The sequence below is a fragment of the Vombatus ursinus genome, unplaced genomic scaffold (genome assembly GCF_900497805.2).
Source record: "Vombatus ursinus unplaced genomic scaffold, bare-nosed wombat genome assembly UNPS02015404.1, whole genome shotgun sequence".
In the NCBI taxonomy this organism is placed as follows: Eukaryota; Metazoa; Chordata; class Mammalia; order Diprotodontia; family Vombatidae; genus Vombatus; species Vombatus ursinus.
The window spans coordinates 2,077,633-2,097,290 of NW_020955182.1; the positions used below are offsets into that span (position 1 = coordinate 2,077,633).

Genomic DNA, 19,658 nt, shown 5'->3' on the forward strand with positions numbered 1-19,658 from the left:
CCTTATCTTGCTTCCATGGTTAGTAAGTAGCCAAGTTTGCCTTGTCTGACAAGTGATAAAGTTGAGGTAAGAGGAGTTGTGGTTTGCTTTAAAGACTCAGTGAGCATTTGCAGTCACATGATCTGACCACTACAGTATGTTCATTTGCTGTTTATTATTCTGGTGCTTTACATAGCTTTAGCTTTAACTCCAATGTGAGGGATTCAGTTTAGCAGCTATTTACTACAAAGGAAGTTTCAAGGAGACTTGATTTGGAGTGGATGCAGTGAAGGAATGGGTAGAAGAAATCAGCGATAACTCCAAACTTAGGAGCTGGAAGAATGGTGGTGCCATTAATGAAAATGAGGGTGTTGGTAGGAGGAGAGAAAAGTGAGTATTTTGAAGAAGCCAGGGTTTTATTATGTGTATAGTTACAGATTGCAGTACTTCTCTGCCTTGAGTTTCAAAGGCTGAAAAATTCATCTTTCTAGTATCTAGCCTTTCTAAACAAATCTGCTAGTCTTCAGATGTTTTGAAACTTTTCCAGCTCAGAAGACTTGGTAGAACTTGGTCTCCACTGGCATAGCCTGGGGGAACCTAGAGTTACCTACCTGGCTCACTTACATGGAAAAAGAGGTCACGAGGCACCATTTACCATGATAGCATTTTCTTCCCACTCTGGGTAAAAAAATCACTCCAGGACTGGAACATAGTGAATGGAACTTGGCCCCAAGACACTGAAGTAATGCCTACTTAGAGTTGTGAATCATACCTAGCCTCTTTTGTCATTTTACTTTCTTAAACATCCCTTTTACTTGTGGGAAAAAAAAAGGAAGCAGAATTGCATATGGATTTGTACTCGTCCTCCAAGGTTGACATGGAAGCTTGAGCTTACCATGGTTGTATGGTTATCTTTGAGGCCTTAGAGCCAAGAGAAGTGACTCAGGAGAGATTGTTTCAAGTGTTTGTGAATCCCTACTGGTGTTTTAAACCAAACAATATGTTATTAGTCAAAGAACTGCCATTTTGTGATCTCTGCATGCCCTGAAGTATACGTTAAGGTAGCTATCCTGAACTTTACACAGTTTTTCACTCCAGATTTTTTTTCTATATCCCTTTTTATGTTTTTAGTACTTAGGTAACATTCTTCTTTTCAATACCGTGAGAAAAATGTTAATTTGATATAATATTATTTGTAAATTAATGTTTAGTCTAAAGAAGATACAAGAGGAGAACATATGACAGTGATATTTTTATTTTTGTTTTGGCAAAATGTTCCACCAGCCCCAGAGTTTCCCATCTTGGAGAAGCAGAACTGGTTGATACATCTTCATTATATCCGCAAAGACTATGCAGCATGCAAGGTAAGTTATATCCTGAGATAATTGATTTGAAAAATGAGAGGCAGAGAAACTTTGGTGCTGTAAATTATTTTAAAAGGTACTTTCTCAATGCGCTAGTGGATAAAGATGGAATGACAGCTGACCACTCCTGAAAGTTTCCAAATTTCAAAGACGATGGTATATTTAGAGTAGGCCTATACAACCTGCAGCCTGTGGCGTGCCAAAGGATTTCAGGTGGCCTGTGAAAAATGTAGAGGAAAACATCCTTTGTAGGTAGAGGAAATCCTTTGGTGGGCTATGGGTTGTGCAGGCCTGATGTAGAGCTTTTTCTTGTGATATAAATCAGAGAAGAGGTAGAAAGACCTTCCATTTCTCATAAGGGTTTAAGATCTCAGAAGGCTACACCAAAAGCATCAGTTTCCTGTACTTTAACAGGTTACAGTTATGTAATTATTGGCCCCCAGAACAAGAATGTCTCTTAAGTCATCCAGCCACTTGGGAGGACAACCTATGGGTCTTTTCTTCTCTGTTCTCTAGAAACTTTGAAGAGTGGGAGCTCTCTTCTGGGCCTTTTTTTTTTTTTTTTTTTTAATTTAAAAACAAATTTTTTTAAATTTTTTTTCTTCTGGGACCTTCTGAAGAGCATTGTTGACCGCTTGACCTTCCTCTAGCACTCAGGTGGCAGTTTTTAAAATCCAGTTTTCTCTGGTACTGAATATTCTTGTTATCTAGAGGATCCCAGTCTATCCTGCAGGTAGCATTCCTCCTTTTCTTCACCCACTTTTTGAAGAGATTCTTTTTAATGTCTTCATCACATCCTGGGTTCTTGTTCTAACCAGTTTTATACAGGGAAGGAAAGGGGAACTGACCTCCAAGGAGTACACAAAGACAAAGCCAAAAATTTCTTCTGAGGGACTTATTTTAATTTAAAGGTCTCCTAAGCTCCAGACCTTCAGTGTTCTGAGAGGACTCTGCTAAGAGGAAAGTAGTCCAGAGGTGGGGCCTTAAGAAAGCTAAAGTGATGATAACTAGCCCTAATTACTTTCCCCACTAAACCTTTAAGTAGCTGTTTCACAAAGGGGAAGAAAGGGGATTAAATGTTGCCTTAAAGAAATACTTGAACACAATAGTCAATGACTATAGTAATCTACTGTTTGATAAATCCAAAAACCCCAGCTTCTGGGATAAGAACTCACTATTTAACAAAAACTGTTGGGAAAACTGGAAAACAGTATGGCAGAAACTAGGCACAGATCCACAGCTTACACCCCATAACCAAGATAAAGTCAAAATGGGTACATAATTTAGATATAAAGGCTGATACTATAAGCAAACTAGGAGAGCAAGGAATAGTTTACGTGTTAGATTTATGGAAAAGGGAAGAATTTATGACCAAACAAGAGATAGAGAACATTATGAAATGCAAAGTGGATAATTTTGATTACATTAAATTGAAAAGGTTTTGCACAAAGCCAATGCAACCAAGATTAGAAGGGAAGCAGAAAGCTGGGAAATAATTTTTACAGCCAGTGTCTCTGATAAAGGCCTCATTTCTAAAATATATAGAGAACTGAGTCAAATTTATAAGAATACAAATCATTCCCCAACTGATAAATGGTCAAAGGATATGAACAGGCAGTTTTCAGAGGAAGAAATTAAAGCTGTCTATAGTCACATGAAAAAAATACCCCAAATCACTGTTGATTTGAGAAATGCAAATCAAAACAACTCTGAGATACCACATTATACCTATCAGATTGGCTAACATGACAAAACAGGAAAATGATAAATGTTGGAAAAGATGTGGGAAAATTAGAACACTAATGCATTGTTGGTGGAGTTGTGAACTGATCCAGCCATTCTGGAGAGCAATTTGGAACTATGCCCAAATGGCAATAAAACTGTGTATACCCTTTGACCTAGCAATAGCACTTCTAGGGCTGTATCCCAAAGATATCATTAAATGGGAGAAGGACCCCACATGTACAAAAATACTTATAGCAGCTCTTTCTGTGGTGGCCAAGAATTGGAAATTGAAGGGATGCCCATCAGTTGGGGAATGGCTGAACAAGTTGTGGTATATGAATGTAGTGGAATACTATTGTGCTATAAGAAATGATGAGCAGGCTGACTTCAGAAAAGCCTGGAAAGACTTGCATGGACCGATGCTGAGTGAAGTGAGCAGACCCAGGAGAATGTTGTACACAGTAACAGCCACAATGTGTGATGACTAACTTTGATAGACTTAGCTATTCTCAGTAAGGCAAGGATCTGAGTCCCATGTCTGAAAGTCTCATGATGGAAAATGCTATCCCCATCCAGAGAAAGAACTGTGGAGTTGGAATGTAGATCGAAGCAATATTATTTGCTCTTCTTTTTTTTTTCTCTTCTGTTTGGTTCTGTTTCTTCTTTCTTGTGGTTTCTCCTATTGGTTCTAAATCTTCTGTATAACATGACTAATGTGAAAATATTTTTTTAATCCTTGATTTAAAGAAAATTGGCATTTTTAGCATAAACAAATCCTATACTAGCGTTTAATACCAATTAGAATAATTTCATCCAGTTTAACTTCTGGATGAAATTATTCTGATTGGTATTGGTGCCATTTCTGTTGTCTGCATCCCATTTTTTTTGAGGTGATAAAGGAAATATTGAACAGACAAAGAAGCCAAAAGAGCCCTTAGTGATCAAACATTCAGTTTACTTAACAATTAGGACAGATGGCTCCTGAACACTGGCTTAGATTATAAACTCTTCTACTTTGCCAGCATTGCTATATGGCAATAAGACCTAGAACACAACTGCCTCTGAAGGGTTAAAGAAGAGCATCACACAGTCAGGGCAAGAGAAAGGTGCATAGTGGGTGTGAGCAGGCTGCATCATATAACCTTCAAGGACTTTCGAGGAAGAACAAGAGTAAAGGATGTCATTAGGAATTGTGCGATACAAAGAGAATGTGGTCTGGTCACACAGAGAGAATAAGAGTTGATCTGGATGGCTGGAAGGCTCCACTGGTACCTATATAAAACATGAGAAGAGAGTGAGGAGGGCCTGTTGGGTGAATCTGCTGTGGCAAACTGTCAGACAGACATGGGCAGGATGAGCAGGTGTGAATGGGTGGCAGTCTGCATCATTGGAGGAAACTCTTGAATCAGTGAGGTCACACATCCATCTGAGTATTTTATTTTAAGGCCATTATCTTCAGTTTGAAGGACCGTAATCCCATTACGGTGAATCTCATTTAAGGGAAAGAGAAAACCATTAACACAGAGGATGTTGCCTTTGTTTGGTTTTATTGATTCCTGTTGCTTTTTATACCACAGATATTTCTTAATTCACCTACCCTCATCCCATTAGAACCTTTTTAGATGTCTTAGAAGGCATCTGCCCTATTATTATCATCTTCCTTGTTGGTTTAGCTGCTTGTTCTCAAGGTTTTTGACTGAGTTTTCTTCCTAATGAGATCTTTGATAGTTTCATTCTTTTCTTTTCTTTCTGATACCTTCCCTTTTGATGTCAGATCCCTTAAGGGTTGTACCTCAAAATTGTCTTAGCCTTGAGAAGATATGGGAAAATTGGAACACTGATGTATTGTTGGTGGAGTTGTGAAATGATCCAACCATTTTGGAGAGCAATTTGGAACTATGCCCAAAGGGCTATAAAAATGTGCATACCCTTTGACCCAGCAATAGCACTTTTAGGGCTGTATCCCAAAGAGATCATATAAATGGGAAAAGGACCTACACGTACAGAAATATTTACACAGCTCTTTCTGTGGTGGCAAAGAATTGGAAATTGAGGGGATGCCCATCAACTGGGGATGGCTGAACAAGTTGTGGTATATGAATGTGATGGACTACTATTGTGCTATAAGAAATGATGAACAGGCTGACTTCAGAAAAACCTGGAAAGACTTGTATGGTCTGATGCTGAGTGAAGTGAGCAGAACCAGGAAAACATTGTACACAATAACAGCCACATTGTTTGATGACTAATATTGATAGACTTAACCTTTCTCAGCAATACAAGGATCTAAGACATCTCCAAAGGTCTCATGATGGAAAATGCTATCCACATCCAAAGAAGGAACTATGGAGTTTGAATGCAGATCAAAGCATATTATTTGCAAATTTTTTTTCTTCTGTTGAGTTTTGTTTCCTCTTTCTGGTGGTTCCTTCTATTGGTTCTAATTCTTACTTATGACATCACTAATGTGAACGTATGTTTAATAAGAATGTATATGTATAGCCTGTATCAGATTGCACGCCATCTTAGGGAGGGAGGGGGAGAAAAATTTAAAACTCAAAAGCTTATGGAAGTGATTGTTGTTAAATCAAAATAAATTAATTTTAAAAAAAAACTGTCTTAGCCTCCTCATATGCTGTAGAATTTACTTTTCACCAGCCTCAGTTTTTACACCAAATGACTTCTGGTGGGAGGACAGGACTAGCTTTAGCTGGCTGCTAGTTCCCTTTACTTCCGGCCTGGTGAACTCCCCTCCTCCAACACAAACACCCTTATCCAGGATGTTTCTTAGTTGTCTAGCAGAGCCTCAGGCCAAGCAAGCTTTCTTCTTCCTGTACTGCCACCTCCCCACTCAGGAAAGAGGGGCAAAGCAAGTTCTGTTGCTATGGCCTTGCCAGAGTGTAGGGGATTGTGTGATAGGCATGCCAAGTGGGCACATTGGGGATTATGGATTAATCCTCTCTGCTGTTGGTTCATCAGGGTGTTAGCTCATTAGGATTCTTGGTGGCTTTAATTGTGGAGATAGCTGCAGTGACTTCACTTCTTGTGCTTAATTCTTATTTTGGAGAGGTTTGAGAGGTGTGAGTATTGGAGAAAATGTCTAGTCCTCCATCTAGTGTGTGGCTGCATGTATCAGCAAGAGTATATGACAGAACAGCCCTGTTGGATGGGATAGACCCAGGTACTCCTCCACAGGGAAAAGAGGAGTGAAGAAACCTTGGCATACCCTGGGTGAGGAGTGCCTCCTGTGGGTCATTGATCCTGTCTTCCTCTGTTGTGATCTGAAGACTATCTCACTGAAGGATCTAAGCTAGCTGAGTCCTGGCATGTCTTTTTTCCTTCTGGATACCTGGTCTTTGTCCATTCCTCTCTTAACGTTTTTTAAATTAGGCCTTGTGTCAATTAAAATGTGCTGAATAAAAACATCTTGCTTTAGCATCACCTATTCACCTCTCTCTCTGTCTCTGTGTCTCTGTCTCTGTCTCTCTCTCTCTGTCTCTGACTCTCTGTCTCTGTCTCTCTTTCTCTCTCTCTCTCTCTCTTTCTCTTTCCCTTTCCCTCTCTCTCTCTCCCCCTCCTCCTTGTCCCCCCCCTCCAGATATCTGCAGCAGAATAGAGCAGGTCCTTACCAGACGATCAACCATTTAACAGCACAAATGGATAACCACGATTATTCTGGGGGCACAAGTGGCTGCGTCCTCTTTGGAGCGTCCCGCTCTCTCTTCCAAGCGTTCTTTGGTCTTGCTTCTTCCCTTTCTCCTCTGTGTGACATTCTTTCCTTCTCCAACTTCCAGATACAGCTCTAGATTCCCTCTGCCTCTTTAGATCCTTTTATTCCTCATACGTTTGGATAGAATGAGCTCTCTGAGGGCGGGCAGGCAGACAGGCTGGGAGCAGTTATTTGAAAACACTTCCTGTGGACCAAATGCCGGAGATGCACATGTAAGCAAAAAAGAGAGTCCCTGTCTCAAGGAGTTTCCCTTCTAATGGAGAAAGCAAGTCAAGTTAGCTCGCATTTATTAAGCACCTGCTGTGTACCAGGCACTGTGCTAAGCCCAAAGGATACAAAGAAGGGCAAAAAATCCCTTAGAGATTCTGTTCTCTCTTTGTTAGGATCATAGAGGGTCAGAGTTGGCAGGGATCTGAGAAATCACTGCAGCCAATGTTTGTCTTATGGGTCAGGGGAACAGCAAAGTCACAGCTTCATACTCAGTACACACTTTGGTGCATGGGAAGCTGTGGCAGGTTAACGTAACACCAGGCCTGGCTCTGGGCCCTCAGTAACAGACAGTGATGGCTGCCTGCACTAACAGTGAAGAGGGAAGTGAAACAGTGTAAAGGAGGCTCTGGAGGGGGATTCACGGAGACTTGAGTTTAGATTCTGCTTCGGTTACCTCACGAGTTGTGTGGTCTTGGGCGAGTCACTTTCCCTCCTGAGCCTGAGGTTCCATATCTGGAAAACAGGTTTGTTGTGAGGCTCCTCTGAGATAATGTGTATAAGTGCTTTATAAAACTGTAAATACAAGTACATAAAATGTAAGTTGCTCATTTTTTTTTTACCAAAATATATTTTGATAGCTCTAGTCAGATAATGGTAGTTCCTCATAGTATAATTTTTAATTCATATCTCTGAAAAATTTAATTTTTAGAAAATTTCAGTTGATATTCAAATGTATCTGAATAACTATGGAAATATTTTTTTTTTTAAAAAAGCATTAAAAAAAACTTGCAGTGTACAGAGCTCGTTTTTAGTGTGGAGAAGTAGAAAGAAAACTGGGCCTGGAATCAAGAGAGGCCTGGTTTTGAATCCTGGCTTTGAAACTAATGTGCCCTTAGAAATAGCATTTTGACACTAGGAACCTTAGTTTTATTATCTGTTAAATGGGGATATTTATACTCCCGACATCGCAGAGTTGTTGGGAAAGAAAGTATTTTGTAAACCTTAAAAGGCCACATAAATGAATTAATGGAAATCTTTGTTTTCTTCCACACTAAGCAAAAGTCCTAAGAGATTGCTGAGTTGATTTGCCTCCCTGAATTAACTACTTTATAATAGATAATTTAATGTTTTAAGAGTCTCATATAAATTATTAACTTCAGTGTGCAGTTTTATGAGGATCTGACAAACTACATATCATGGTTTTTTTCTTCTTTTAGGCTCTTATCAAAGAACAGCTTCAGGAGACTCAAGGGTTGTGTGAATATGCCATCTATGTCCAAGGTAAAAAAAAGTTCTTTTCCCTCTTTTTTTGTGGGAGAGAGATGTAGATTCAGATTGTAGGTCTGAAAACAAGCTTCCAACAAAATACTTACTTGACCCTAATTCTTTCCTTTTCATACCTCCCTCTTCTGAAATCTGGAAAGGCTGCCATGTTGTGTTGTTTGGAAGCTAGGAAAAAAAAGAGATGTTCTCTTCTGTCTTAGGTCAGCCTTCTTTAGCTGTTTTCTATCCAAGTCAGTGCTGAGGGCCTTGGGACTCATGTAATGATTCAGCAGTGGGAGAAGGAGCAGGAGCTTGGGAGACCAGGCAGGATTGGGGGCAAGGGTGGAGCTTTGGGATGCTGGGATAAAGTTTTCCTGAAGGAAAATTGATCAGAAGCTCTATCAGGACCACTGAACTAACCTGTGTTCTTTAATATAAGATAACCACATTCAGGAACTTCTCTTGCTTCTGTGTATAAATGAATATTTTTTATTCAGTGTATACCAAGTAGGTAGTCTTGATAGGACTGATGTGATCCCATCTGCTATTATCAGCATGCTACATTAAGGTATGTTGGGGTAGATTTGGCAGAAGCACCATAGTGTTGCCATCTTTAAAAACTCTGGACTTTCCAAGCCAGTAATTCAATTCATTTCAATTCACTGAGCATTTATTAAGCACCTACTGTGTGTCAGGCACTGGGCTAGGTGTGGGGGATACAAGGGCAAAAATCAAAACAGCCTCTGCCTGAAGTCATGGAGATTCTGGAGAGAAGCAATGTGTATCCCAGTAAATACATACGAAATACGGACAAAGTCCAATTGTTGGTGATCAGGGATGGTCCTCACAATGGGGGCATCCTAAAAGGTCATACATAAGTGATGGCCCTTGAAGGGAGCTGGGGATTCCAAGCAGCAGAGAGGAGAGCTATTACTGTAGAAAGAGGAGGAAAGCCTCCATCGGGGTCAGGGGCACGGCCAGGAATGGTGTGCAGGAACTAGCAGGCAGACCCTAGAGATGAGTGGAGAGGAGGGAGTGTGAAATCGATTTAGAAAGATGGGCTGGAGCCGGTCCATGAAGAGCCCAAAGTGCCAAACAGTGGAACTCATCTCTTCTTCTAGAAGCACGTAGGGACTCTGTGAAGTTGCTTCTGAAAGTTTTAGCCCAAGAAAAGTTCTTGGTTTTGGACGGACAGAAGCCAAGTCTGAACAATCACCCAACTTCTTTTTATTAGAATCAGAGAGCAGCCTGTGGCCAACATGTAGCAAGGATCTAGGGCAGGGGCCCTTAACCTGGGGTCTGCAAACTTGCTTTTTTAAGCTATTTTGATAACTGCATTTCAGTATAATCGTCTTGCTTAGTAGCCTCATGTATTTTATTTTGTGGATTTCAAAGCATTTTGAGAAGAGGTCCTTAGGCTTCAATATACTGCCAAAGGGGTCCGTGTCATTAAAAAAAAAGTCTAGAACTCCTGTTCTGTTCTTGAAATGATCAGGTGGCAGCAGGCAAAGGAGGCCTCTCCCAGGGGGAGGAGTGATGCTGTTAGAACATCTGGTGGGCACTCCACTCTCACTTGGACAGTGCTAGTCATTTTGCAAGGGAATGCTAAGGGAAAATAGCTACAGGTTGTAAGGTTGCAGACAACCTCAATGTAATTTATTTCAGGGGCATTTTGACATCCAGATCCCTTCTTTAGTTAGATCCTGATTGATGCAGTGCTTCTGGGAAAATGTAATAATAGGGTTTATGTTAAATTCTTTACTAACAGGCTTTGCTTATGATAGCCAGTCTCCTTTGTCCAGGGCATGGTTTTACTTGCTTTTTGTTTGTTTCCACATAGCTTTAATGTATCGCCTTGAAGGGAATATCCAAGAATCCCTAGAACTCTTTCAGTCTTGTGCTGTTCTCAATCCTCAGAATGCTGACAACCTCAAGCAGGTGGCCAGGTCCTTGTAAGTATTGTCCACTGGCTTTGGAATTGCGGAGTTAAGATTAGATTTTCTTTCTTCACTACATAGTGCATGGTGTCAAGTGCTGTAGTCTTCTTGGTGCCATCATGTGCAATGGCAGCCTGACCAATAGGTACTTAAGAGAATGTAGATTCATAAAATAAAGCATGCTTCCTTTTTACGGTGTGAATTATTTCTAGAATGTGTGAGAGAATATGGTAGGTAGTGAACTGAATGTTTAATTTTAAAGAACTGTTTATTTTCAGTTCAGATGGGTAGGGACTGATTTAATCATGTACATAGCCCTCATGCTTCTGCTGTGGGATTCCACACCTTATTGACAGCTAGGGAGTTTTCCTTGGTTAGGTTCCCGACTCTTATTTCTGGATAATGGAAAGGAATCTCTCATCCTTTACACCTAGATTTTTGTATATCCAAAGTTCTTTAAGGGATTCACTCCTGTTTCCTTTCTTTCTGTCTTCTTAATCTCTAAAAAACCACATAGGTTTGCATCTAGGGAGGTAGGAGAGTTTGACTATTTGATAATGTTAACATGTCTTAGCATTGAGGTAGGAAGGCAGTGTAGTTAATTTTTTAGTAGATATTTGTACTGAATTTTGTACGTGGAGTGTTAGTGAAACAAGTTGGAAGTCGAAACATTGTTTCTCCAAAGGAAAATAATAGAAGCATAACAACAGCTTACATTTATATACTTAGTATATCCTTATAATACCTTTTTATACTTAACATCTACTGGGATTGTTAGCAATGGTGGGGATGGAATGTCAGGATTCACATCACTGGCTTCTTAACTGGTTTCACAGAACTCTCGTGTTCCAACATACATGTCTGAATGTTTCGTAAAATAAAATATCATTCCACTGCACTACAGATGATGCTCCAGACCTTGTCTCTGCATTGCATCAGAAGCTGGAGTTCCACAGTAGGGAGAACAACCATCCAGAGGTTCCATAGCTCCTTTACATGTGGGAGCCACTGGTCCAGATGTCTGTGTGAGAGCTCTTTCTTTTTTATGGCTGTTTTTATCACTTTAATTTCATGTCTCAGCCTCAGTGTAACCATTCTTTTTCCTGAATTCCATGGAAAGAACATTGGACTTAAGGGGAGTGGGCAAATCCCTTAACCTCTCAGCTGTTCAGTTTTTTTAATCTATAAAATAGGAATAATAATGCTGGATAAAGTGTAGTGAGGATCAAATGAGATAACGTATGTAGGCTTTGTAACTGTTCATTCCCACATAAATGTCATCTGTTGTTATTCTTCGGAAAGTCAGAGCTTCGGCATCTGACAAGTCCACCTGGTTCGTAACATTCAGTTCTTTAAATTAGACGGGAAAGGAAGAATTGAGGTACAACAGAGGTTGTAGATAAAACTCTGGAAATGGTCATTCGGCTCTTCAGCCTGCTGGTCAAGCAAGCAGAACAGTTTACTTTGAAAAAGCTTCCTAAGACCATGTAAGGAAGGGATGTGCCTGAAATGTTAGGCTTGTGGTTTAATTGGGTAAGAAGAGTGATTTTCATAGTTATGCAAATTCCATTTCTTCTGCAGATTTCTTTTGGGGAAACATAAAGCTGCTATCGAAGTGTATAATGAAGCAGCTAAACTTAACCAGAAAGATTGGGTAAGCAGAAGACTTTCACTTCTTTTCAATTAGTAATTATGCATACCTCATCATTTATCAAGTTAACATATTCTATTGTAATTTATATTATATTAATAGTATGTTAATACTTGTCTTGATCTTATATGGGGCATAGTGAGCTGCTGTTAACAAAGAATCTGATACCAAAACTTGAACCATAGACGTCCAACATGCATTTATTAGTTACCATGTATTTGTTATGAATATATCTTATATAAATAAGCCTATGTAAGTATATGTGTATATATACATACACATACATCCATATACACATACACATACATTTGTACACATACACATAGGATACATGTGCACATACACTATGTACATACATGCAGATATACATACACACATACACACTGGTACGAAACACATGCACGTAACACACATATACATGTGTAAGCATGCACATGCACATGAGATCAGACAGCTCATCTGAATGTCTTTTCCCATCAGTAGCATTTATTAAGTACTTCCTGTGTGCCAGGCACTGGGCTAAGCACACAAAGAAAAGCAAAAGACTGTCCCTGCTCTCAAGGAGCTCCTGATCCAGTAGGGGAGACGACACGCACACAGCTATGTACCCACAAGATAATGGGGTTTGGAAAAGGCTGGGACTTAAAGAAAGACGGGGAAGCCAAGAGGTGGAGTTGTGGGGATGGGGGAAGACCAGAGGGAATGCCAGGAGTCTGGAGATTGGGGTTTTGTTCAGGGAAGAGCCAGGAGGCCAGTGTCACTGGATTACAGAGTACTTGGGGGGAAGGTGAGTAAAGTGTAAGAAGACTAGAAAGGTAGGGAAGAGTAGGGGCATGGCATCCTGAGCTTTGAGTGCCAAATAGAGGATTTTATATTTGATCCTGGATGTGATAGAGAAATAGCAACTGCAGTATTACTTAACAAAAGACAGACACAGACAGTTAAGCACATGGGGTTGCTGTATGTGCTTGTCTGTCACCACAATTTTTTTCTTCTCTGAACCCCCTGATCTTGGTATGCTAGGGTTCTGCAGAATACAATTTTAGAAATGCTTCACTGTAGGTGGATTTCTGAATTACATACATTAAATTATTTTTATAAATAAATTTTATTGATATCTTTTGTTTTCACATCAACTGCAGACATTTCCCACTGTATCTCCCCTTCATCCTTCCTTCCCAGAGATCCATTTTATATAATAAAGAATTACAAAAGAGAAGAGAAAAAAAGTTCAACACAACTAACCAACACATCACAAAGGTCTGAGATTGTATGTAGTGTTCCACACTCATAGACTTTTCCCAAACATATTTTCATGTTAGTCATGTTGTGAAAGAAAACATAGACCTCCCCCTCCAAAAGAAATAAACAAGAAAAATAAAGAAGCATTTAAAAAAGTATGCTTTGATCTGCATTCAGACTCCACCAGTTCTTTCTCTGAAGATAGGTAGCATTTTTCATCATAAGTCCTTTGGAATTGTCTTAGATCATGGTATTGATCAGAGCTGAGTCATTCACAGTTTATCATCGTACAATATTGTTATTATTATGTACAATGTTCTCCTGGTTCTGCTTGCTTCACATTGCATCAGTTTAGATGAACTCTTTACAGGTTTTTTCTGAAACCACCCCCTCAACATTTCTTATAGCACAAGAGTACTCCTCACAATCATATATCACAACTTGTTCAGCCATTCTTCAATTGATGGGCATCCGCTCAGTGTTCAGTTCTTTGCCACCACAGAAAAAGCTGCTATAAATATTTCTGTACATGTGGGCCCTTTTCCTTTTTGTTTTTTATCTCTTTGGGATACAGACCTAGTAGTGGTATTGTTGCATCAAAGGGTATACTAGTTTTATAGTCTTTTGGGCATAGTTCCAAATTGTTCTACAGAATGGTTGGATCAGTTCACAACTCCACCAACAATGCATTAGTGTCTTAGTTTTCTCACATCTTCTCCAATATTTATTGTTTTCCTTTTCTGTCATATTAACCAATCTGAGAGGTATGGGGTAGTACCTCAGAGTTGTTTTAATTTGCATTTCTCTAATCAATAGTGATATAGAGCATTTTTTCATATGACTATAGATAGCTTTGATTACTTTGTCTGAAAACTGCCTGTTCATGTCCTTTGAGCATTTATCAATTGAGGAATGACTCTTATTTTTATACATTTGACTCAGTTCTCTATATATTTGAGAAATGAGGCCTTTAACAGAGAAACTGGCTGTAAATTTTTTCACAGATATAATTACTATGTATTTCCCTCCATTCTGTTTCCCCCCTATTTATCCTACACACTCTCTTCTTTCACCCTGTCCATCCTCAAAATTGTTTTGCTTCTGTCTACCACCTTCCCCAATCCACCCTCCTTTGTATCAGCCTCCTTACTTCTCTTATCTCATTTCTGAGTTTTCATAAGAGTAAGATTCAGTGCTCTGCTTTAACTCTTCCTCTCCACTATAAAGCTTTTTCATGCCATTCTACCTCTCCTTTTCCCTTCTCTCAGTGCATTTCTTTTTCACCCCTTATGACATCCTATCAGATTCAACTCACACCCATGTCTTATATGTATACTACTTCTAACTGCCCTAAAAATGAGGTTCTTAGTAGTTACAAGTATCATCTTCCCATGTAGTGATGTAAACAATTTAACCTTATTGAATCCGTTACGATTTGTCTTTTCTGTTTACCTTTTCATATTTCCCTTGAGTATTTTTTTTTTAAGGCAATTGGGGTTAAGTGACTTGCCCAGGATCACAAAGCTAGGAAGTGTCAAGTGTTTGATATGAGGCCAGATTTGAACTCAGGTCCTCTTGACTTCAGGGCCGGTGATCTATCCACTGCCCTTCCCTTGAGTCTTGTATTTGGAAGTTACAGGTTCTGTTCAGCTCTGAGCTTTTTATCAGAATGCTTGAAAGTCCTCTAGTTCATTAAATGTCCATTTTCTCCACCAAAGTTTTATACTCAGTTTTGCTGGGTAGGTGATTCTTGGTTGTAGTTCTAGCTTTTTTGCCCTCTAGCATATCATATTCCAAGCCCTCTGATCTTTTAATGTAGAAGCTGCTAGATTTTGTTATCCTGACTGTAGTGCCACAATTTTTGAATTGTTTTTTTCTGGCTGCTTGCAATATTTAATCCTTGACCTGGAAGCTCTAGAATTTGGCTATAATATTCCTAGGAATTTTCATTTTGGGATTTCTTTCAGGAGGTGATTGGTGGATTCTTTCCATTTCTATTTTACCTTCTAGTTCCAGTTTTCCTTGAAAATTTTCTTGAAAAAAAAAAATGGAATATCCAGGCTCTTTTTTTGGGCAGGGCTTTCAGGAAGTCCAATAATTCTTAAATTATCTTGCCTGCATCTGTTTTCCAGGTCAGTTGTTTTTCCAATGAAATATTTGATATTTTCTCCTATTTTTTCATTCTTTTGATTTTGTTCGATTGATTCTTGATGTCTTATGAGGTCATTAGCTTATACTTGCCCAGTTCTGATTTTTAAGAGATTTTTTTCTTCACTGAGCTTTTGTACCACCTTTTCCATTTGACCAATTCTCCTTTTTGAAGAGTTATTTTCTTCAGTGAATTCTTTTACATTTTTTTCAATTTGTCCAGTTCTGCTTTTTAAGGAATGCTTCTCTTCGGTGGATTTCTTCTTCCTCTCTTATTTGATTTTTTAAAATCCTTTTTAAACTCTTCCAGGAAATCTTCAAGATTTTGGATGTAGCAGTTTTGACTTTGTTGGCTTCTTCTGAATTTGTGTTTTGTTCTTCCCTCTCACCATAGTAACTTTCTGTCAGGTTCTTTTTCTGTTGTTTGCTCATTTTCCTGCCTATTTCTTGACTTACAACCTTATGTTAAAATTGGGATCTGCTTCGAGGGTAGAGGGGGCATTGTCCTAAGCTTCAGGTTTTTTGTGTAGCTGTTTTTATAGCTAGTTCTGGGGGTTTGTAAGTTTTCATTTTTTCCAAGGTAGTATGATAGGAGGAGAGGTGTGTTACTACTCTTCTGGCCCGTGTCCTGGTCTGTGAGCGATCACAAGCACTCTTTTCCACCCTGAAACTATTACCAGGGTCCCTGCTAACCTGTGTGGCAAGCTCTGGCGTGCTAGTTCTCCTACTCACCCTCGGACTGTGACCCAGATCCAAGTAGGGATAATGCAACAGAATCCTGCACCTAGTGCCAGCAAAGGAACCTCTGTGATCTCCTTCTCCCCAGTTACCCAACCTCCTTACTGTCTGTGGGCTAAGAGTTCTGGAAGCTTCCAGTGCCAGAGCTGATTCAGTCACCCCAACGCCTGCTGCTGGTTTGCTGGGATACAGCCTGAGCTGGACTGAACTCCACTTTCATCCAGGTGTAACAGACCTTTCCTGCCAAGTTTCTCAGTTGTCTTGGGGTGGAAAATTGTTTCTTTTGTGGATTCTGCCCCTCCAGAGTTCATTTTGAGGCATTATTTAAAGTTGTTTGGTGGGGAATTTGGTAAAGTTCAGGTGAGTCCCTGACTTTAGTCAGCCATCTTGGCTCTGCCCCCTGGAGCTGTAAATAAATACAACGATTTAGTGAAGCAGTTTAGAATTATACAAATAAAGAAACTAAAATGTCCATACCCTTTGACTTATTAGACTTACACCCCAAGGAGGCCATTGATAAGAAAAAAGTACCCATATATACCAAAAGTATTTATAGCAGCACTTTTTGTGATAGCAAGGAATTGGAAACAAAGTAGATGCCTAAAATTTGGGGAATGGCTAAACAAACTGTGGTATATAAATGTAATGGAATATTCCTGAGCTGTAAAAATGGCAAATGTGATGAATACAGAGAAGGAAGGAAAGATCTACATGAACGGATGCAGCATGAATTAAGCAGAAGAAGACACAATATACAATGACTGCAGCCATGTAAATGGAAGGAACCACCAAAAATTCCACAGAAATGAATATTGTAAAATGGTAAAAAACATGTCTTGAAAGAAGAGATATGAGAAGACATTCCCACCTCATGCCTTTGCAGAGGTGTGAGGCACACAAGAATTGTGCACTGCACATTTTCTGACTTTTTTTCCTCTATATTGATCAATGATCCTGATTTTTCTTCTTTTTTCTTTTTGTGTCTTTAAAAATATTATTTGTTATATGTGATGGTTCTCTGTGAGGGTGAGGTGAAGGGATAGTGGGAGAAACTATGGTGATATAAAAAAACAAAATATATTTACAACAATTTATTTTAAAATGGTAAATAAAAAAGCCTACTGTATATTTTTGGTACATATATGGGGCCTTTTTGTAATTGGCCTCTTTGGAGTATATACTTAGTGGAATCTCTGGATGAAAACAGTATATATGTTTTAGTCTCCCTCTTCATAATCCCAAATTACTTTTCCAAATGATTGAACCAGTTCACAGCTCCACCAACAGTGCATTAGTGTGCCCATCTTTCCCCATCATTGACTCTTTCCATTTTTTATCCTCTTTGGCAGTTTCATGGCTGTGGAGTAAAAGCTCACAGTTGTTTTGATTTACATTTGATTATTACTAGTCATTTGGAGCATTCTTTCAAGCTCAATCATTTTCAGTGAATTAAAAAAGTTACCATTTAAAGAAATATTTTAATGAAGTCTTTTACAATACAAATAATTACTTATTTTGTTTTTTGTATATCTGCTTTTTTTTTTTTTGGTTGGGCTTGCCTAAAGTGAATCCTTCATCTGGATAAATTATTCTCCATAACCTGGTCCAGAATGCTTGCTTCCTCCACCATTGAATTACTTTGCTTTTCCTTCCTTTCAACTTTTGAGGGAACTGTTTGTTCTTTGTGGGTTTTTAAAAAAATTTATTGGCACATTTTGTTTTGACATAACAGATAACTTCTTTCTGAGGAACATTCTCTGAAAAGCAGCTTATTGATTGTTAACAGAAAAAGATATGTCATTTAACTTTGACAGTTTGTTACAACATTGGTTATTGTATTTTACCAGAGTTTTGTTTCTTGTTAATCACACTTCCTCATACCAGATTGGCTAAAATGATTGAAGAGGAAAGTGACAGATGTTGGAGGGGTTATGGAAAAATTGGGATGTTAATTCAGTGTTGGTGGAATTGTGAACTGATCCAATCATTTTAAAGATCAATCTGGAATCATGCCCAAAGTTATTAAACTGCCTCTACCCTTTGACCCAGCAATACTGCTAATAGGTTTATTTCCAAAGATAATTAGGAAAAAAGGAAAAGAACCTGTATGTTCTAAAATGTTTATAGCAGCTCTCTTTGTGTGGCAAAGAACTGGAAATTGTGGGAATTTATGTCAATTAGAGAATGACTGAACAAGTTGTGGAATATGATCATGATGGAATACTTCTGTGCTATAAGAAATGATGAGCTTGTTGATTTTAGAAAAACATGGAAGACTTGCACAAAATAATGAAGAGCAAAATGTGCAGAACCAAGAGAGCATTGTATATAGTAATTATAATGTTGTTTTAAGAGCAACTTTGAGGACTTCCGCTTCCGGGAGCCAAGATGGTGGAGTATAAAAAGGTAGTCGCTCTCACCCTCCCCTCTGAAAACCCAGAAAATATCACCCCAGAAAAAACCCTGGAACAGCTGAACCAGAAGAAAGACGGGGTACAGCAGTGCCATAGTCCAGGTAGCTAGAGGGATTAACGGGAAAGGCCCCTCTTACCTTGGGGGAGGGGGAGCAGTACTGAACGGGAGTCGCCCAGCCAGCTAGTGGAAAGACCCACTTTAGCACACCGGGAGATTCTGGTGCCTCAGCATTCTACAGCAAACAGGTCTCCCAGTGCCTCAGCAAAAATAAGGGAAACAGTACTACAAAGGGCTCCAGGAGGATAAGCACCCTACAGCATTCATCTGAAAGGAGCTGAAGAAAGCAACCTAGAGTTGCCCGAATGTTCCAGCCTTGCTGATTCCAGCCCAACACCAGGTAAGCTGTCAGAACCCTGGACAGCCTCCAACTGCCAACCAGAAGGAGATCCCGAAGCCCAGATGGTTGAGCAGGCAAACAACAACAGTTGAACCTCCGAGTGCCTCAGTGAGGCAGGGGATCTGGTGGAAATCAGCTCAGAAAACCACCAGGTGCCTCAGCAGAACTAAAGGAGGCAGCACTGCAAGGGGCCCCAGGCAGATAAACACCTGGCAGCACCCATCTAAAAGGAGCTGAACAAAGCTAAAGGAAAGGAAAAGCAGGCAACCTAGATTTGCCTGAAAGTCCCAGCCTTGCTGATTCCATCCCAACACCAGGTAAGCTGCCAGAACCCTACAGCCTCCAATTGCCAACATAAGAAGCCCCAGCACACAAAGCCAGGGACCAAGACCTAGGCTCCCAACACAAGAAGCTTGGGTCAGTGCCTTCTGCTCCCCAGCAGGAGAGCTTAATCTCTTTAAAGGCCGGGGAATAAAGAAACACCATGAGTAAAAAGAAACGTACGATAGATTCATATTATGAGAATAGTGAAGATCAGGACAGAAATTCTAAAGAGAACAGCATTGTCAACAAACCCATATTTGCAGCATCAAAAGGGAATATGAACTGGTCTGAAGCCCCAAAAGCCTTCTTAGAAGAGCTCAAGAAGGATTTTAAAAGTCAAATGAGAGAGGTAGAGGAGTCCCTGAAAAACACAATTGGCCAACTGGAAAAAACATACACTGAAGAAAACAAATCCCTTAAAAATACAATTGGCCAACTGGAGAAGAAAGTACAAAATCTAACAGAAGAAAACAATATGTTAAAAATTAGAATTGGACAAATGGAAACTAATGACTCTATGAGAGAGCAAGAATCA

General features: G+C 39.5%; 1 protein-coding gene across 4 annotated transcripts in view; it reads left to right on the forward strand.

Annotated features, from left to right (window-relative positions):
• BBS4 (Bardet-Biedl syndrome 4) overlaps positions 1–19,658 on the forward strand; it is a 79,497-nt gene that overhangs the window by 36,369 nt on the left and 23,470 nt on the right. For 3 of the 4 annotated variants that reach the window (XM_027847407.1, XM_027847403.1, XM_027847404.1), the window contains 4 exons: positions 1,264–1,343; positions 8,226–8,289; positions 10,112–10,223; positions 11,790–11,862. In XM_027847407.1, coding sequence (XP_027703208.1) covers positions 1,264–1,343; positions 8,226–8,289; positions 10,112–10,223; positions 11,790–11,862 — 329 coding nt within the window. Of the gene's footprint in view, positions 1–1,263; positions 1,344–8,225; positions 8,290–10,111; positions 10,224–11,112; positions 11,234–11,789; positions 11,863–19,658 lie in introns of those variants that run through there. The other variant, XM_027847406.1, reaches the window with a different exon arrangement.